Here is a 13,663-nt window from a genome sequence, read left to right on the forward strand (position 1 = left end):
CTTCCTCTGAGAGGAAGAGGGCAAGGTGCATGGAAGTCCTGGGAGAAGCTGGGGGACATTTGAAGGTGATCACTCATTGCTCCAGCACACACTTATCCAGCACCGTTTTGCGCCCGGCTCAGCTCTGGTGGAGAAGGGGTCACGTGTAAAGATGGTTGAGGGGGCGGGTGCCAGGAAGCTCTTGGGTGGGAGCGCCCAGGGAAGGGCCACGCACTCACAAGACCCCTTAGGGCAGGTTCTGGGAAGCTGAGGCGTCGGGGAGCCCAGGAGGAGTGTGGGTTAGAACCCAGGTGTGGGCCAGCTCTGCCGCAGGACTCCAGCCAGGACCTCAGTCGCAAGACTGAGTGGGTGGGCACACAGGGTTGTGCCCGGGGCATCATGGGGCAGGGTGCTCCGTGTGTTGGGGGTTTCAGAAGACATGAAATCACCCTGCCGTGGACTGAACTGTGTTAGCACCAAATTCGTATGTTGAAGCCCTAACACCCAATGTGCCTGTGTTTGGAGGTAGGCCTTTGAGGAGGAGATTAAGGGTAAATGAAGTCACAAGGGTGGGGCCCTGATCCCAGTGGTCTGGTGCCTTAGGGGAAGAAGAGACACCAGAACTCACAGTCTCTCTCCACTTGCCACACCCCATGCCCCCCACACTCCCCCAGGCGAGCACACAGGGAGAAGGCAGCCTCTGCAGGCCAGGAAGAGGGCCTCCCCGGGAACCCAGTCAGGCAGCATCTTGACCTTGGACGTCCAGCCTCCTGAACATGAGAAACCACCTGGAACACCCCCAGAGGCTCTCAGACTTGTGGGGACCTCCGTCTGTTCTCCGTGATCCAGTGGTGCTCTTAGAGTTACAGGCAGCATGCAGGGGGTTTAGTAAGGGTGAAGGTCCCTAGGGCCAGACCGCAGTGTTCCATTCCCAGATCTGCTGTTTACAAGAGGCGACTCAGAGTGCAGCTCCCTCTCCGACCTCTGCTTCCCCATCTGTACAGTGGGTTGGGAGTCGGGCTGGCCTGACAGGAACCCCCCCTTAGATGATGGGCCTCTGGGTCTGGCATCCGCAAAGGGACTGCCTTTGCAGGGAGTGAGGGGCGGGATCTCTGATACCCGCCCCTTGGTTACTTGGGTTGCACAGGATCTGGGACTTGCAGCCTGAGAGAAGTGGGCAGCGGGGTGCTGAGGGTGAGGACCCGAGTGGGGGTTGTGGGCGGGGCTGGGAGCCGGGGCGGGCGGGGCTGAGAGTAGGTGGGCGGGGCTGGGGTTGAGCGTCTGGGCGGGGACGCGCCGTGGGCTGGGGTCCGGGCGCAGGAGGGGAGAGGGCCGCGGGCAGGGCGAGGTCCAGGTGGGCGGGGTCGGGGCGGGACCCGGTTCTGGGCTGTGGGCGGAGTCGGGGCTGGGGTCCGGGCAGGGGGCGTGGCGAGGGCTGGCCCGCCTCTCCCGCGCGGGGCTCGGCGCACACTGGGCTCACCGCTCTGGGGCGGGAGTCTGGCGGAGCGAACCCAGGCGCGCAAGACTTCGCGCTGCCCCTCGGACGCGGGTGGGAAACCGGACCTTCCGCACCTGCGGCGACCTCGTGCTCGGCGGGACCCGGCGCGGCACCTGTGGCTGCGCCCTGTGCGCTCCCCGGGTCATGGCGCACGTGGAGGCGGCGGCTCCGAGGGCCGGCCTCGGCCGCCTGTGAGCTGGGGGCCGGAGGAGGGACCCGTCGCGGCGCCGAGGGCACGATGCCTTTCCTTCCGGAGGCGGCGGCGGCGGCGGGGCGCGCGGTGGCTCTGACCCTGGTGCTGCTGCTCCCCTCCGTGCCAGCGGGCGCCGGCGCCCTGCTCCGCCTGCAACCCAGCATGTGAGTAGCGGGAGCGGGAGGGCTGGCGGGACGTCCGGAGGCCTGGATCCTTGGGCGGCTTTGTTCCCGGGGCCCTGAGGAGCAGTGAGCTCCTTGCCTTAACCGGGGAGTGGGAGGTTAAGAGACGAGGGTCAGGGGTTGGGGGCGCTTCTGTGGCAGGGCCACCGCGCCTCTCCCTTTCCCCTTCCTCCTCTGCGTTAGCTCTGCATCGTGGGTTTGCACGTGGAGGCAGAATCTGCACTCCCGCGGAGGTGAGGAGATCTGGGCAAGGTCTGGCCAGGGAGCTTGGCGAAGGCAGAAAGGAGGCAGCCTGTGCCCACTTCCTTCCAAAGCCCGTCTCCTGGGGCCTGGGGGCCTGGGCTGCCTGCGCAGGGGCGGGCTGTGCCCAGACTAGGGGCGGCTTGGTGTTGGTTTCTGTGTTCAGTACGATGGCTCTGGGGGAAGAAATTCAGTGCCAGAATCGGCAGGAAGAGAGGGTCAGGGAGCCAGCCGAGATGAATTTAATTTTGAAAGCTGATTCCCCAACGGACCGTTTAGCAGTCTCTCTTAAACAGCAAATCGATTCTTGTGGTGGCCTCAGAGGAAAACTGGTGAGAAGTGAGCTGGTCTGGAGGAGGAGGGGTTGGGGGAAGAGGCTGCTGGCGGCCCCCACCCCCGCACTCCCCCAGCGTGCTGGGCCCGGAACCTGCAGCGCTTGGAGAGGCAGCAGAGGGGCAGTGAGGGGCCCAGGCCGCGGCTGGGGCTTCCTGTGCAGGGCTCCTGAGCGGGCCTGGTGCACCTGGCTGTACAGCGGGAAAGGACAGACTTCCAGGCAGAGCTGGGGAGGGGGCGAGCCCATGCCCCCAGGCCCCTCAGCCTGGGTCTTGCATTCCTCCAAGAAGGAAGATTTCCCGTGGCTTTTTCAAAGGAGCATGGTATGGGGGCCCATGTCCCGACCTGGCGTGACTTCTGCCCGACGCTGCTCTATGCTGGGATCCCAGTCAGTTTAGTTTGTTCAGGGTAAGCTGGGGCCTCAGGAGGGGCGATTACAGTGGCACTCAGCACTCAACTGGCCTGCCCTTCACATGGTTGGCTGGGGACGTCCAGAGGCCCAGGCTCCTGGGAACCCCAGGGTGCAGGTCAGGGTGGACAGCTGCTCTGACGATGAGGGTGGAGGGCTCTTATCTTAGGAGGGGCTTCTGCCCCGGTGCCCTTGTGGAGAGGAGAGCACGGGTCGCCCCTCCCTGGTGCGGGGAGTGAGCCTGTGCTGTGAGGTCAGCCTGCTCACCGAGGGCTCTGGCCGTCCTCGGGCCAGTCTGGGAAGGGCTTTCCAACCAGCTGCTGGTGGGTTGCCCAGGAGGCCAGTCTTCCTGCTGCACAAAGCCTCCTTTCCACTCCCACACCTTCAAATCCTCCGCCCACCACCCCTCCTTTGGGGGGAGCCTCCCGCTCGCAGGGGCATAGCCCCTCCACTCTCAGCTTGCCCACTTGTGTTGAGTTCTGTGCTGCTGGTGCACACATCCGCCAGTCCTGTCTGTAAGCACCGGGCGCCTGCCCACCTGGGCCTGCAGGGGGGCACGGTGGGTGCTGCTGGCTGGCTGACCTAGTAGGGGCGCTCTTCTGCTCCACCACGGGGAGGTCTGTTGGGCTGTGGAGCATCCTGTAGCTTGTTCTGATCAGAAAGGAGGCAGGAGCTGGTGGGCTCCTGGAGGTGCCGCAACTGTCTCCTTGCTCCCTGAACCCCAGAGGGGCAGGGGACGGGGCCCAGAGAGCAGCGAGCGTCCCAGAAAGTGCTTTGTCCTCGAAGGTCCTGTCCCCGTGCCGCTCTTCCCTTCCCAGGCATCCCCCGACTCCTTGGCCGGTTGGAGACGTCCATGGGGCCCCTGGGAGGCAAAGAGAGAGGGTGCTCTAAGGGAGGGCCCCGCTGCCTGGCAGCCCCAGGTGCTCCGGGGGCCTTTGTGGACCTGAGTGATCTGGCTGGTCCTTTGGCTCCCACTGGCTAACATGTCCAGGTTCAAAACCAACACTTCTTTATTTAATTAGTCTCTGAAGTGAATTTCTGTGGCCCTGGAAAAATGGCCAGTCCTTCTCCCTGGGGCCTGGACTGACTGCTGACCACAGGCAGTGCTGGCCCAAGGCTTCCGGCTGGGCTGTGGGGACAGCGTCTGGAAACAGGGAGGACTGACCAGCCTCTGTCCGAGGCTGCCTGGCTTGGAGGAGACATCTGCTCACGGGCTCTGCTTTTCCCGGGGCCGGAGTCCCTGCTGGGCAGCTGTGCTCTGGGGTCAGCTCATTATATCGACCCCTCTCATCCAGGCCCTCCAAGCTCAAGTCGCCTCTTGCAAGTAACTGTTGGACCCACTGACCCTGAGGGCTAGACTGGGCTCCATTTGCTGAGGCTAAGTCTTCCTCTGGCTGTCTGGGGGAGCTGTCCTCACCAGTCAAGGAGTCTGAAGGCCGATCTGTACCTTCAGTGGCCTGTGGGCAGCTATCAGGAGGCTCTCTGGGGCCGAGGCTGTGGTGGGTGGAGGGCAGGGCAGGGGCGGGGGCACGCCTGTGGCCAACCGCCTCGTGCCAGGCCCTGTGTTTGGGGCTGCTCCATGTCGCGATCCACTGTCCATTTGTCAGGCGGGGGAACCCGGGGGTCTGGGAGTGACCTGCCCAGTGCACGGCATCCTCAGGGCCCCAAGGCTGGACCTGGGCTCCCCAGGCGCAGAGCCCTGAACTTCCCCCCACACCTGCTGCGCCCAGGCCAGGGGCTCTGTGTTCAGAGGCCGACCACGGGTGTAAACACAGAGCCTGTAAAAGCAGATGTGACGGAGATGCTTCTCAGTAACCCAGCCCCTCTTCCGGACGAGGGGGCGTGCAGCCAGGCCTCTCCCGCTGTGCCAGGCCGGCTGCCCCTGCCTCCCTGCCTGGTTTTCCTACCCTCACCTCCTCGTCCTCGTGCCTTGTTCTTGGGGCCCAGGGCCCACCCTGGAGAGACACAGCTCATGCCCACCCTCACCTCCAGCTCCAGGTGAAGGCCCCCAGCCTCCAGGAGCCCCGCTCTGCCTGGGGAGCAGGTGGCCTGACAGCTGGGATCAGCTCCCCTCTGACCAAGCTGCGTTCCCTTTGTGGTTGGGCAACTGCCTGCTGCTGACGGGAGGAGGATCCAACTTCAGGAACAGAGGGGCCTGAGGACTCACTCCTGCCATGGTCAGAGTCTTCACTGTGCTCTCCTTACACCTGCGTGGGGTGCCGGTCAGCCTCTGGGTCCCCTCTGTGGCCCTCCCTCCCCCCATCCCACTTCCTCCATCCTTCCAGATGGAAAAGCCAGCTATGCTTGTGCTTCTGAGGGGCCGGAAACTTCCCAGAGGAGAAAATCATTCCAGCGCTCGCCCCTCCTCCCTTTAATCGCCCAGATCTGGGGCTCACAGCGTTTTCAGGGACGTGGAGAGAGGGGTCCAGTCAGAGGGAAAACCTGCCGTCCGGGGAGCCAGGCAGCCCTGCAGGCCCTGGGGAGGAGTCCTCGGGGACCAGAGTCACGCAGGTGTCTTGTGGGGTGGGGACATGCAGGCGGCGGACGGGGGAGTGACCAGGGCAGATGTTCCGGAAGGGCAGCTGTGTGGCCTCGCCGTTGTCATCTCGTGGGTCAGCGGCAGCCCACATGGCCGAGGTTTGAGGAGGGCCAGGAAGGAAGAGGGGGCCCTTCACAAGAGCGTCCTCAGGCCGCCTGGGGTTTTCTGCCACGCGCCATGTGGGGTGTTGCTCCTCCTGCAGCCCCCTGAGATGAAGGACCTCTGGGATCTGTGGCGTCCCCTCCCCAAGGCCCTGAGGCTGGCATCCTGCGCACTGAGCTGGGTCAGCTTACGGGAGTGGTGGGGACATCCCAGGGGCTGTGGGGCCCCAGGACCCAGAAACACAGGGACTTTCTTTGAGCCAGAGGGGAGCCAGGGTCCTGACACAGGTGGTCTCATGTCAGGATCCCTAGAGGTGCCTGCTGCCCCATTTACGGGTGCTGAAGCCAGGGCTCAGAGAGGGTCAGTGACTTTGTTCAGGCTGCACAGCGGGCCGCAGGCCTGGGCGGCTGGTTCTAGAGCCCGGGTTTGTCATCTCCACCTTCAGACAGGGATAGAGGGCTCACAGGCCTTCCACGGCTCAGGGGGAGTTTCAGGGTCAGGCTGGGCCTGCAGCCAAGATGCTCCATCCGGCCTGGACCCTCCCCGCCCCTCCCCCACCGCCTGCGGGCAGAGAGCCTGGATGCTGGCATGACTGGGCACAGGTGGGGGCCAGAGAAATGGAGCAGAAATGGTGTGGCACCTGCAGCCGCTCACTTGGGCCCGATTTCAGTTCGCAAGTGATGGCGGTTTCCCACTGTGGCCGCTGCTGGGGGCCCTCGGAGCTCACCCACCACGGCTGATGGGAGCCTCTTCCGTTCAGGCTCGTTGAACCCTCAGGACGACCTGCGAGGCCCGCGCTGAGTTCTCGCCCTCTGGGCGGGCACACGAGGCTCAGAGAGGATCGCTGGCTGGTGGCTCATGCTTGCGCCCCAGCTCGTGGCACCTCTGGAGCAGAGCAGGCTGTGGCGAGAGGACGCGGGGAGCAGAGTCAGATGGATTCAGGCCAAGTCGTCACTGTCCCTGCAGACCCCAGTCCCCTGTCTGAGGGGCAGCGGGCTCTGTGTTGTGGGGAGTTGGGAGGGTTGTAGGGTCGCCCCGGCCGCGCGGCCCTCGCCATGGGGAGGCTGGGACGCGGGCCTATGAGTCCTTTTCCCCTGGGCGCCCGCACCCTCCAGCCCAGGCCTGCTGCCGGCCTGCGCTGCGCACCGGGCTGGGTGCCCCGCTGTGGGGCCCGCCTTGGGTCTGGACCCCACCCAGATGACTGGACGCCCCAGGGCATGCGTGCAGAAGGAGCTGGTGTTGGTGACAGGGGCCTGACCGTCTGTCCTCTGTCCCAGGCCCCACGTGTGTGCCGAGCAGGAGCTGACCCTGGTGGGCCACCGCCAGCCCTGCGTGCGGGCCTTCAGCAGGACAGTGCCTGTGTGGAAGCCAGGCTGTGGGCTGCAGGCCTGGTGCGTCGGCCTGGAACGGAGGTATGTGCTGGAGTCCCTAGGTCCCGTGTGGGAGGGGGCTTTGCTCACAGCCAGAGCAGCACTGATGACCGGCCAGTGTGGGGGGTGATGGTGTGGCTGGGCAAGGGCTGTCCTGGTCTCAGGGTCACCGGCAACCGCCCCCTACTGGAGCTCCCCATCTGAGGTCAAGGCCTCTGACACCGCTCTAGGGGCGTGGCCACCAGGAGGCTATGCCCAGGCCGAACACTCCTGCTCAGCGGGCACCTGGGTCTCTGTGGGTAGAGGAGGACCCCGTAGGAAGGGGGGCTCTGAGGAGAGGAGGGGATCCTGTGGCAGGGACGGACCCTGCAGGGAGGGAGAAAATGGGATGAGGTCCCGCTGGAGACTGCTGCTACCTGACTCCAAGCCTGTGTGAAACCTCTGTTGCTCAAGTTTTATTTCAAAATCAGACGTAGGGAGTGCCTCTGCATACCTCTCTGTTTTTATAGACACAGGTTCTGGAATCTGCCTGATTGCAAAGGGGTAGGGGGCCTCCCCGATGAGGAGGGGCTTCCGTAGCTGAGGGAGGGGGTGGGGCAGAGTCCCCGAGGGGGCTGTGGTGTCCACGCTCTTAGCCAGGTCTTGGGGCGTGACCTGCTGGGCCTGCCCCCCGGGGGCTGGGGGGCGGCCTTCATTTTCAGCGTTTGTTCTCTGTAGGATCCCTACGTGTTCAGGACAGAGAGAGGAGGGGCAGTGAGGTCTCACAGTGGTTCTCAACTGGGACTGACTTGTCACCGTCCCTAGGGACCTCGCAGTGTCCGAAGAGTCTGGGCTGTGAAACATAAGCTGGGAGGTGGGGGCTCTCGCCAGCTAGCAGGTTGCAGCAAGGACGGCCCCTGACCACAAAGGTCCCACCCCCAGCGTCAGAGGGAGGCTGGGCCGTGCTGGCAGCGAGAGGTCTCCCCCATCCTTTCCCCAGAGATGGGCATCTTGCGGTCTGCCCTTCCCGGCTCTGCACCTGCGTGGTTGTCTGTGTACCTACAAAACGGGAAGCGGGTCGTGTGGGCTGTACCCCCAACAACTTGTGGTGAAAGGGCGCTATTTTGGAAGCAGCCAGAGAGCCCTTGGTCCCTGGGCTGGAGAGCAGGGTGGGTGGCCGTGCTGGGGGAGGGGTCCCTCGGACTGGATGTCAGACTGGTTCTCTGGTGCTGGTCTCCAGGCTGTCCTGGCCAGGGCGGGGGCTGGTTTCCAAGGTGGCTGGTGCCTCAGCTTCCTGGCAAGGTGTCCGGGCTCTGGCAGGGATGGTCTGACTGCTGGTCTGCCCGGCTCTGGGCTGGAGCCGGGGTCTCCCGGCCTCCTTTGCTGGCCTGCTCCTGTTCATCCTTCAAGACCCCACGGAGGCTCCCGCTTCCCCACGAAGCCCACCTTGAGCCCCCGCCCGCCCTCCCTCTTGGCCAGACCAGCATCCAGCCCTCCTCGGACCACATCCCTTCTCTCAGCCTCTCAGAAGCCTGTAGACCCTCCCAGCCCAAAGCCCTCGGGGCCCGGTCTGTTTGCCTGAGTGCTCAGTGCTTGTGAGCAGGTGGAGGTGGCGAGGCCCCAGCATCCCACATGCTCCAGAAACACAGGAGCCACGCCACCCTCCTGCCCCCACGGGCGCCTGCCCTCGGCCCTCGGGCACTGGCCCTCGGCCCAGCTGCTGGGCACGGGGAGGGCCAGGCTGCATCTCTGGGAGGGGGAGGCTGGCCCACCCACTTGCCCATGGCAGCTGAGGCCCTGTGGGCTGAGGAGCTGCAGGCGAGAGGTAGCAAGCTTGCCCCCACAGTCCCACCACAGCCCAGCCTCGCCAGTTTGGGGTCCCACTCCCTCCGCTGCACAGACGGGAGACCCCTTCTCTCACGAGCTCCCACGGGCGGCCAGCAGGCTTGGGCTGAGCCTCACTCTGGGGTCAGAACTTGTCCAAACCTCAGTCTCCCCCCGTGCGGAGCAGGGTGCCAGGCCTGAACTGCGGCTCGGGGAGGATTCTTGACCAGTCGTGGCTGGGCCACATGCGTGGCTGCCACGTGGCAGCTGCCGTGTCTCCTGCAGCCATGGTGACTCCTGTGTCTGCTTTCGGGCTGGTGGGCCTGTGGCGTGGCCTTAGTGGGGGCATGTGGGGTGACACGGGGCTCGACCCTGCCCCAGAACAGGCGAGGCTGTGATGCCACCTGAGAGGCCGAATGAGGAGTGTGTCCAGGGGCATTTCCCCGAGGAGCCCACCAGCACAGGCTGCCCTCAAAGACCATTGGCCCTGGGGGGCTGGGGAGGAAGGAAGGAGGGAGCAGGGGGGAGGGAGAGGACGCTCGGAGCCCAGAGCCCATGCCTCCCACCAGGCTCCTCCCCCGGCTCCCGCTGCCCTGGGGCCTGGGTTCCGGGGGTTGCACAAGGTGGAGGAGTGAGCACCAGCCTGGTACCCGTGCCCCCCTGTCCATCCCGGCCCTGTGGCCAGGACTTGTGTGAGCTGTCCTACGTGATCTGTCCCATGTGAGCTGTGTGGGGTGACTGTCCCATGTGAACCATGTCCCATGTGACTGTCCCACATGAGGTGTCCTGGGACTACCCCTCTGGGCTGTGTCCTGTGTGACTGTCCCCTGTGAGCTGTGTCCTATGTGAGCCATGTCCCGTGTGATGTCCCACGAGAGGGGGTCCCATATGAATTGCAAGGGGCGAGGGCTGGCTTGTGGGGGCAGTGGGGACAAGGGCTGACTGGCTGTCTCCCAGGGTCGCTCACTTTAGGGGACACTGGGGAGGCTGGCGGACTGGCCCGGTTGGCCCCGGCCTCCCGTGACCGGGAGGAGCAGCACGTAGCCCAGGGAGAGGATAAATATTTACGGTGATAGCGCCCGAACACCGTCTGCGCTGCCGGACACTGTCTGCCGCTGGGGTCGGTTTCTCTCCGGGCAGGTGGTTTCATGTCCTGCCAAAGCGGCGTTGTGCAGACGCCCCCAGCTGCTCCCACGCGGTGCACGGTCAGGCACTGGTGCTTCCGGGAAGTGGCCCAGGTTTGTGTGTGTGTCCAGGTCCCTGGGTGGCCCCAGACTTCCTGCCGGGAAGAGCAGGTGAGGGGGTGTTCCGCTCCCTGGAGACCGCAGCCCAGGCCCTCGCCACTCCTGGGGTCTCAGGGGCCCTTGATCCAACGGGCTGGGCCCCGCCACTGACCCTTCAGACGGCAGTGGGGTGGGGATGCCTTGCCCTTGTGGCCGCAGGGTGGCCCCGGTCGTCCCCTCCCTCTCTTCCTGGGACTCCACTCTCTCTGTCCCTCTCCCTCCCTCCTGCCCCCCACCTCCCCATGACCAGCCTGTCGCTGTAAACACCAGGGCCTCCCAGCCGTGGACCTGACAGCCTGAGCTGAGCCTGGTCCTGTATTAATCTCCTGTTGCTGCTGTGACAAAGTATGACAGCCGGGTGGCTTAGAACAGCAGGGATTCACTCTCTCACGGTCTGGAGGCCAGACATCTGAGACCAGGGTGCGGGCAGGGGTGGTTCCCTCTGTGTGCTCCCGGCCTCTCCCCTGCTCCTGGTGGCGACCGGCCATCCTGGGTGGCCCTGGGCTTGTGGCTGCATCACCCAGTCTCTGCTTCTGGTGTCTCATGGCCTCGCCCTCTGTCTGTGTTTGCAGTTCCCTCTTCTTATGGGGACACCGGTCACTGGAGTAGGCCCCCCCAAGCCAGTATGGTGGTCTCATCTTAACTTGATGACATCTGCCGACACCCTATTTCTAAACAAGGCCACGTTTACTGGTTTTGGGTAGGCACAGATTTGGGGGACACTGCTCGGCCAGCACAAGCAGTGAGAGACACGGGGCTGGGGCAGGCAGGGGGCGGTGAGCCGTCCGTCTTCCTGAGCATCACCAGCTGCGGGGGGGGGGGGCGGCTGTCTGCACAGGGGTGGGAAGGAGAGGGGTCGGCGGGGCGGCTCCCCAGGGAGTGTTGGCCTTGGGTTGTTGTAGCCTGCTCTCTGAAGAAGCTGAACCAGAGCTTTCAGGAGGAACAGAGACCCATCCAAAATCTGAGGCCCAGCTGAAGAGAAGCAGGGACACAGGAGCCCTGGGGTTGGGGTGCAGCTAGAACAGGAGGGGGTTGGGGGCGGGGGGCCGTCTGAGGGCTGAGTAGGACTGGGGCACCCTCTACCCCCACCCTGGCTTCTGCTCCAGGTTCATGGTTGCAGGATGAGTCCGGGGCTGGGGGAGCCAGCTCCTCACCAGCTGGTCCGCCAAGACTGCCCACCCTGGGGGCTGGAGATGCCAGGAGAAGCAGGAGGTGGGGCTGGACTGGCAGAGGGTGGCCCTGAGTGGCTGGGCTTCTAGGGGCCTCAGGCACAGGTGGTCGGGGGCAGTCTGTGGATTTGTGGGGGGGGACAGACAGGAGGCCCTTTCCCCTCTGCATGAGGCTGTCTCTGTCTGGCGTGGGCACCTCCTCCCTATGGCCACTCCCTGTGCCAGGCCCCAGGCTGCTCAGATTTGTCTGCCCACCCCCAGCTCCTGGATGAGGCTCTGCCTCCCTCTGCTCAGCCCTTGTGAGCTTGCACCTGTCCCGTCCGAGCAGGAACCAGCTTTGGACCAAGGCCACCCTGGCCTCCAAGTTGCCCTCCTCCAGGAAGCCCTCCTGCCTGCTCCCTTCTGACCTCAGTGCCATGTGCTGAGTGCACTCGGGTCCTCCTGCTGCTGCCCAAAAACGCTTCAGCCCCATCGGCCTATCTCCCCAGCTCAGCCCTGTGCTCCTCGGTGGGGGAAGCGGCCCCTCCTCACGGATGCTCCCGGACTGGCCCACTGCCTGCCTCCTGGTGCCCTGGTGGTCTGAGAGCCTGGGGCATGGCTGCCGAGCACTCGGCCCACTTGGCTCATTTCAGGAGCCACTCTGAGTCTGACCCCCAGACCCTTGTAGACTGGCCTGGTGATCAGGGCCAAATTTGGGGCACAATGCCCCTCCTGAAGCTGGCTCAGAGCTGGGGCCACCATGGGGGTAGTGACGGAACGGGTGGCAGGTTCCCCTGTTGCTGGTGCCAGGTTGGCCGGCCACCCCCGTGGCCCCGCGTTCTCGCAGTGCAGGCCTTCCGCCCACCTCCGTGCTCAGCTGGGAAGTGGGAGCCGTCCGAGGATCAGCCTGGGGGACGCCGAATGCAGCGGGCAGAAACGCCTCGAGCCTGGTCCCTCGACAGTAATGCTGGCTTCTCTGTTCTCTCCTAGAACTGTCTACTACACCGGCTACCGGCATGTGTACAGCATGGAGGCCCAGACCGTGTTCAGGTGCTGCCCCGGGTGGAGCCAGCAGCCTGGAGACCGGGGCTGCCTCTCCCGTGAGTGCCCGCCGGCCCCGCCCCTCCCTGGCCCCGCTGGCCCCGCTGGCCCCGCTGGCACTGCATCCTCCCCCTCCCGGCTGCCTGCCCCTCTTAGTGGAACTTCTCACAGCTCAGGAAAGACTTCAGGGCCACTCACTCAGCCCCTCTGCTCGCCAGAGGCTGTTTAAAGGAAATGAGGACAGAAAGAAGAAACAGTGAATCCTTCGGTGCTGATGCCTGAGAGAGAGCTGGGGCTGGTGGGGGCTCCGAGCCAGAGGGGGGCTGTGTGCTAGTGCCTGGGTGCCTGGCACCCGGAAGGGGTCCCAGGGTGGCCCCAGGGCTGTGTGTTGGTGGCAGTGGGCTCAGATGCCTTTGAGTTTGGTTTGGGGTCAGAGTCCTGGAGCGTGAAGCCCTCGGTCACCTGCCCCGCGTGCCCACGCCCACGCGCCTGCTCTCCCGGTCCTTCTGCCGCTTTGCCCTCCTGCCTGGGCTTGTGCGGAGAGAGAACCGCTCCCTCTCTGTGCTGCCTTGGGCCTCAGTCTCCTCGTCTGCTGAATGGAGCGTCAGTCGCTGCCTCCCTCAGAGGGAGGGGGTCCTGGCGGACGTGGGAGGGAGGGGAGGGGCAGCCTCTGTTCCAGACACGGAGGCCGAGGCTCTGAGATGGGGGCCAGAACCCGGTTCTGATCCTCGTGGGCGGCTGTGAAGCCTCTGCTTTGCAGAAGAAGGGGCCACTGCGTGGAGTCCGGCTGCAGGCGGTGTTTGGGAAGGGCTCCTGGCCCCCGGGTGCGGGCACAGGCGGGCCAGCAGCTGAAGCCGGCTGGGCAGCAGGAGTCAGCGTCCTTCCCTGGGGAGGCTGGCCCGGAGGTCGGCGTCCCCTGAGTCAGTGACGCGGCACCCCGTGACGTGAGGTCAGGGCCGGGCTGCGGTGCGGGGGGTGGCTGGGGTCACCGCTCCCCACACTGGGGATTCACCGCAGGCTGACCGTTCGGGGACTGGAACAGGAACCGGACTTCAGGGCCGTGTCCCAGCCTGTCTCACCCGCCCCGGGGGCTGACCACAGGCCGCCCTTCGTGAACTCCAGCAGGAAAAGGGGAGAAGTTGAGGATGTGGCGGTGTTTGTCCAGGAGGGGAAATGAGTAATTCTCTCCAGGAAGGGAGGTGGAGGGGAGAGGACAAGGACGTGCCGCGGAGGGACGGCGGGGGTGGGGGGACGAGGGGATGCCGGCCGCCGGCCCCTGGGGTGGTGGAGTCCAGCTCTGACAGCCACCCTTCTGTCTGCATCTCTGAGCACAGGGCTGACCTGTGCTCTGGCGTCTGGGAAGATGAGGGGTCCGAGGAGGGTTGCAGGGCAGACCAGACTGAAGCCCTGGGTCTGTGCTGTGAGCGGCTCTCCAGGCCCAGGGTGGCTCCAGTAGTCCGTGAAGCCACTGGGGCGGGAGAAGGGGTGGGGCTGAGGCTCCCACTGGGTTTGTGGGGAAGGGCATGGCCTCTCACGCCTCAGA

General features: G+C 65.1%; 1 protein-coding gene across 8 annotated transcripts in view; it reads left to right on the forward strand.

Annotated features, from left to right (window-relative positions):
* Positions 1–1,566: 1,566 nt before the first annotated feature.
* The window catches only part of MEGF6 (multiple EGF like domains 6), a 92,758-nt gene continuing 80,661 nt past the window's right edge, over positions 1,567–13,663 (forward strand). For all 8 annotated transcript variants that reach the window (XR_012511495.1, XM_074377616.1, XM_074377617.1 and 5 more), the window contains exons 1-3: positions 1,567–1,834; positions 6,753–6,887; positions 12,070–12,179. Coding sequence is in view for 7 of the 8 variants with exons in the window: in XM_074377616.1 (XP_074233717.1) it covers positions 1,716–1,834; positions 6,753–6,887; positions 12,070–12,179 (364 nt within the window). In the remaining variant the exon portion in view is untranslated. The remainder of the gene's footprint in view (positions 1,835–6,752; positions 6,888–12,069; positions 12,180–13,663) is intronic.

The sequence above is a fragment of the Camelus bactrianus genome, chromosome 13, assembly GCF_048773025.1.
Source record: "Camelus bactrianus isolate YW-2024 breed Bactrian camel chromosome 13, ASM4877302v1, whole genome shotgun sequence".
In the NCBI taxonomy this organism is placed as follows: Eukaryota; Metazoa; Chordata; class Mammalia; order Artiodactyla; family Camelidae; genus Camelus; species Camelus bactrianus.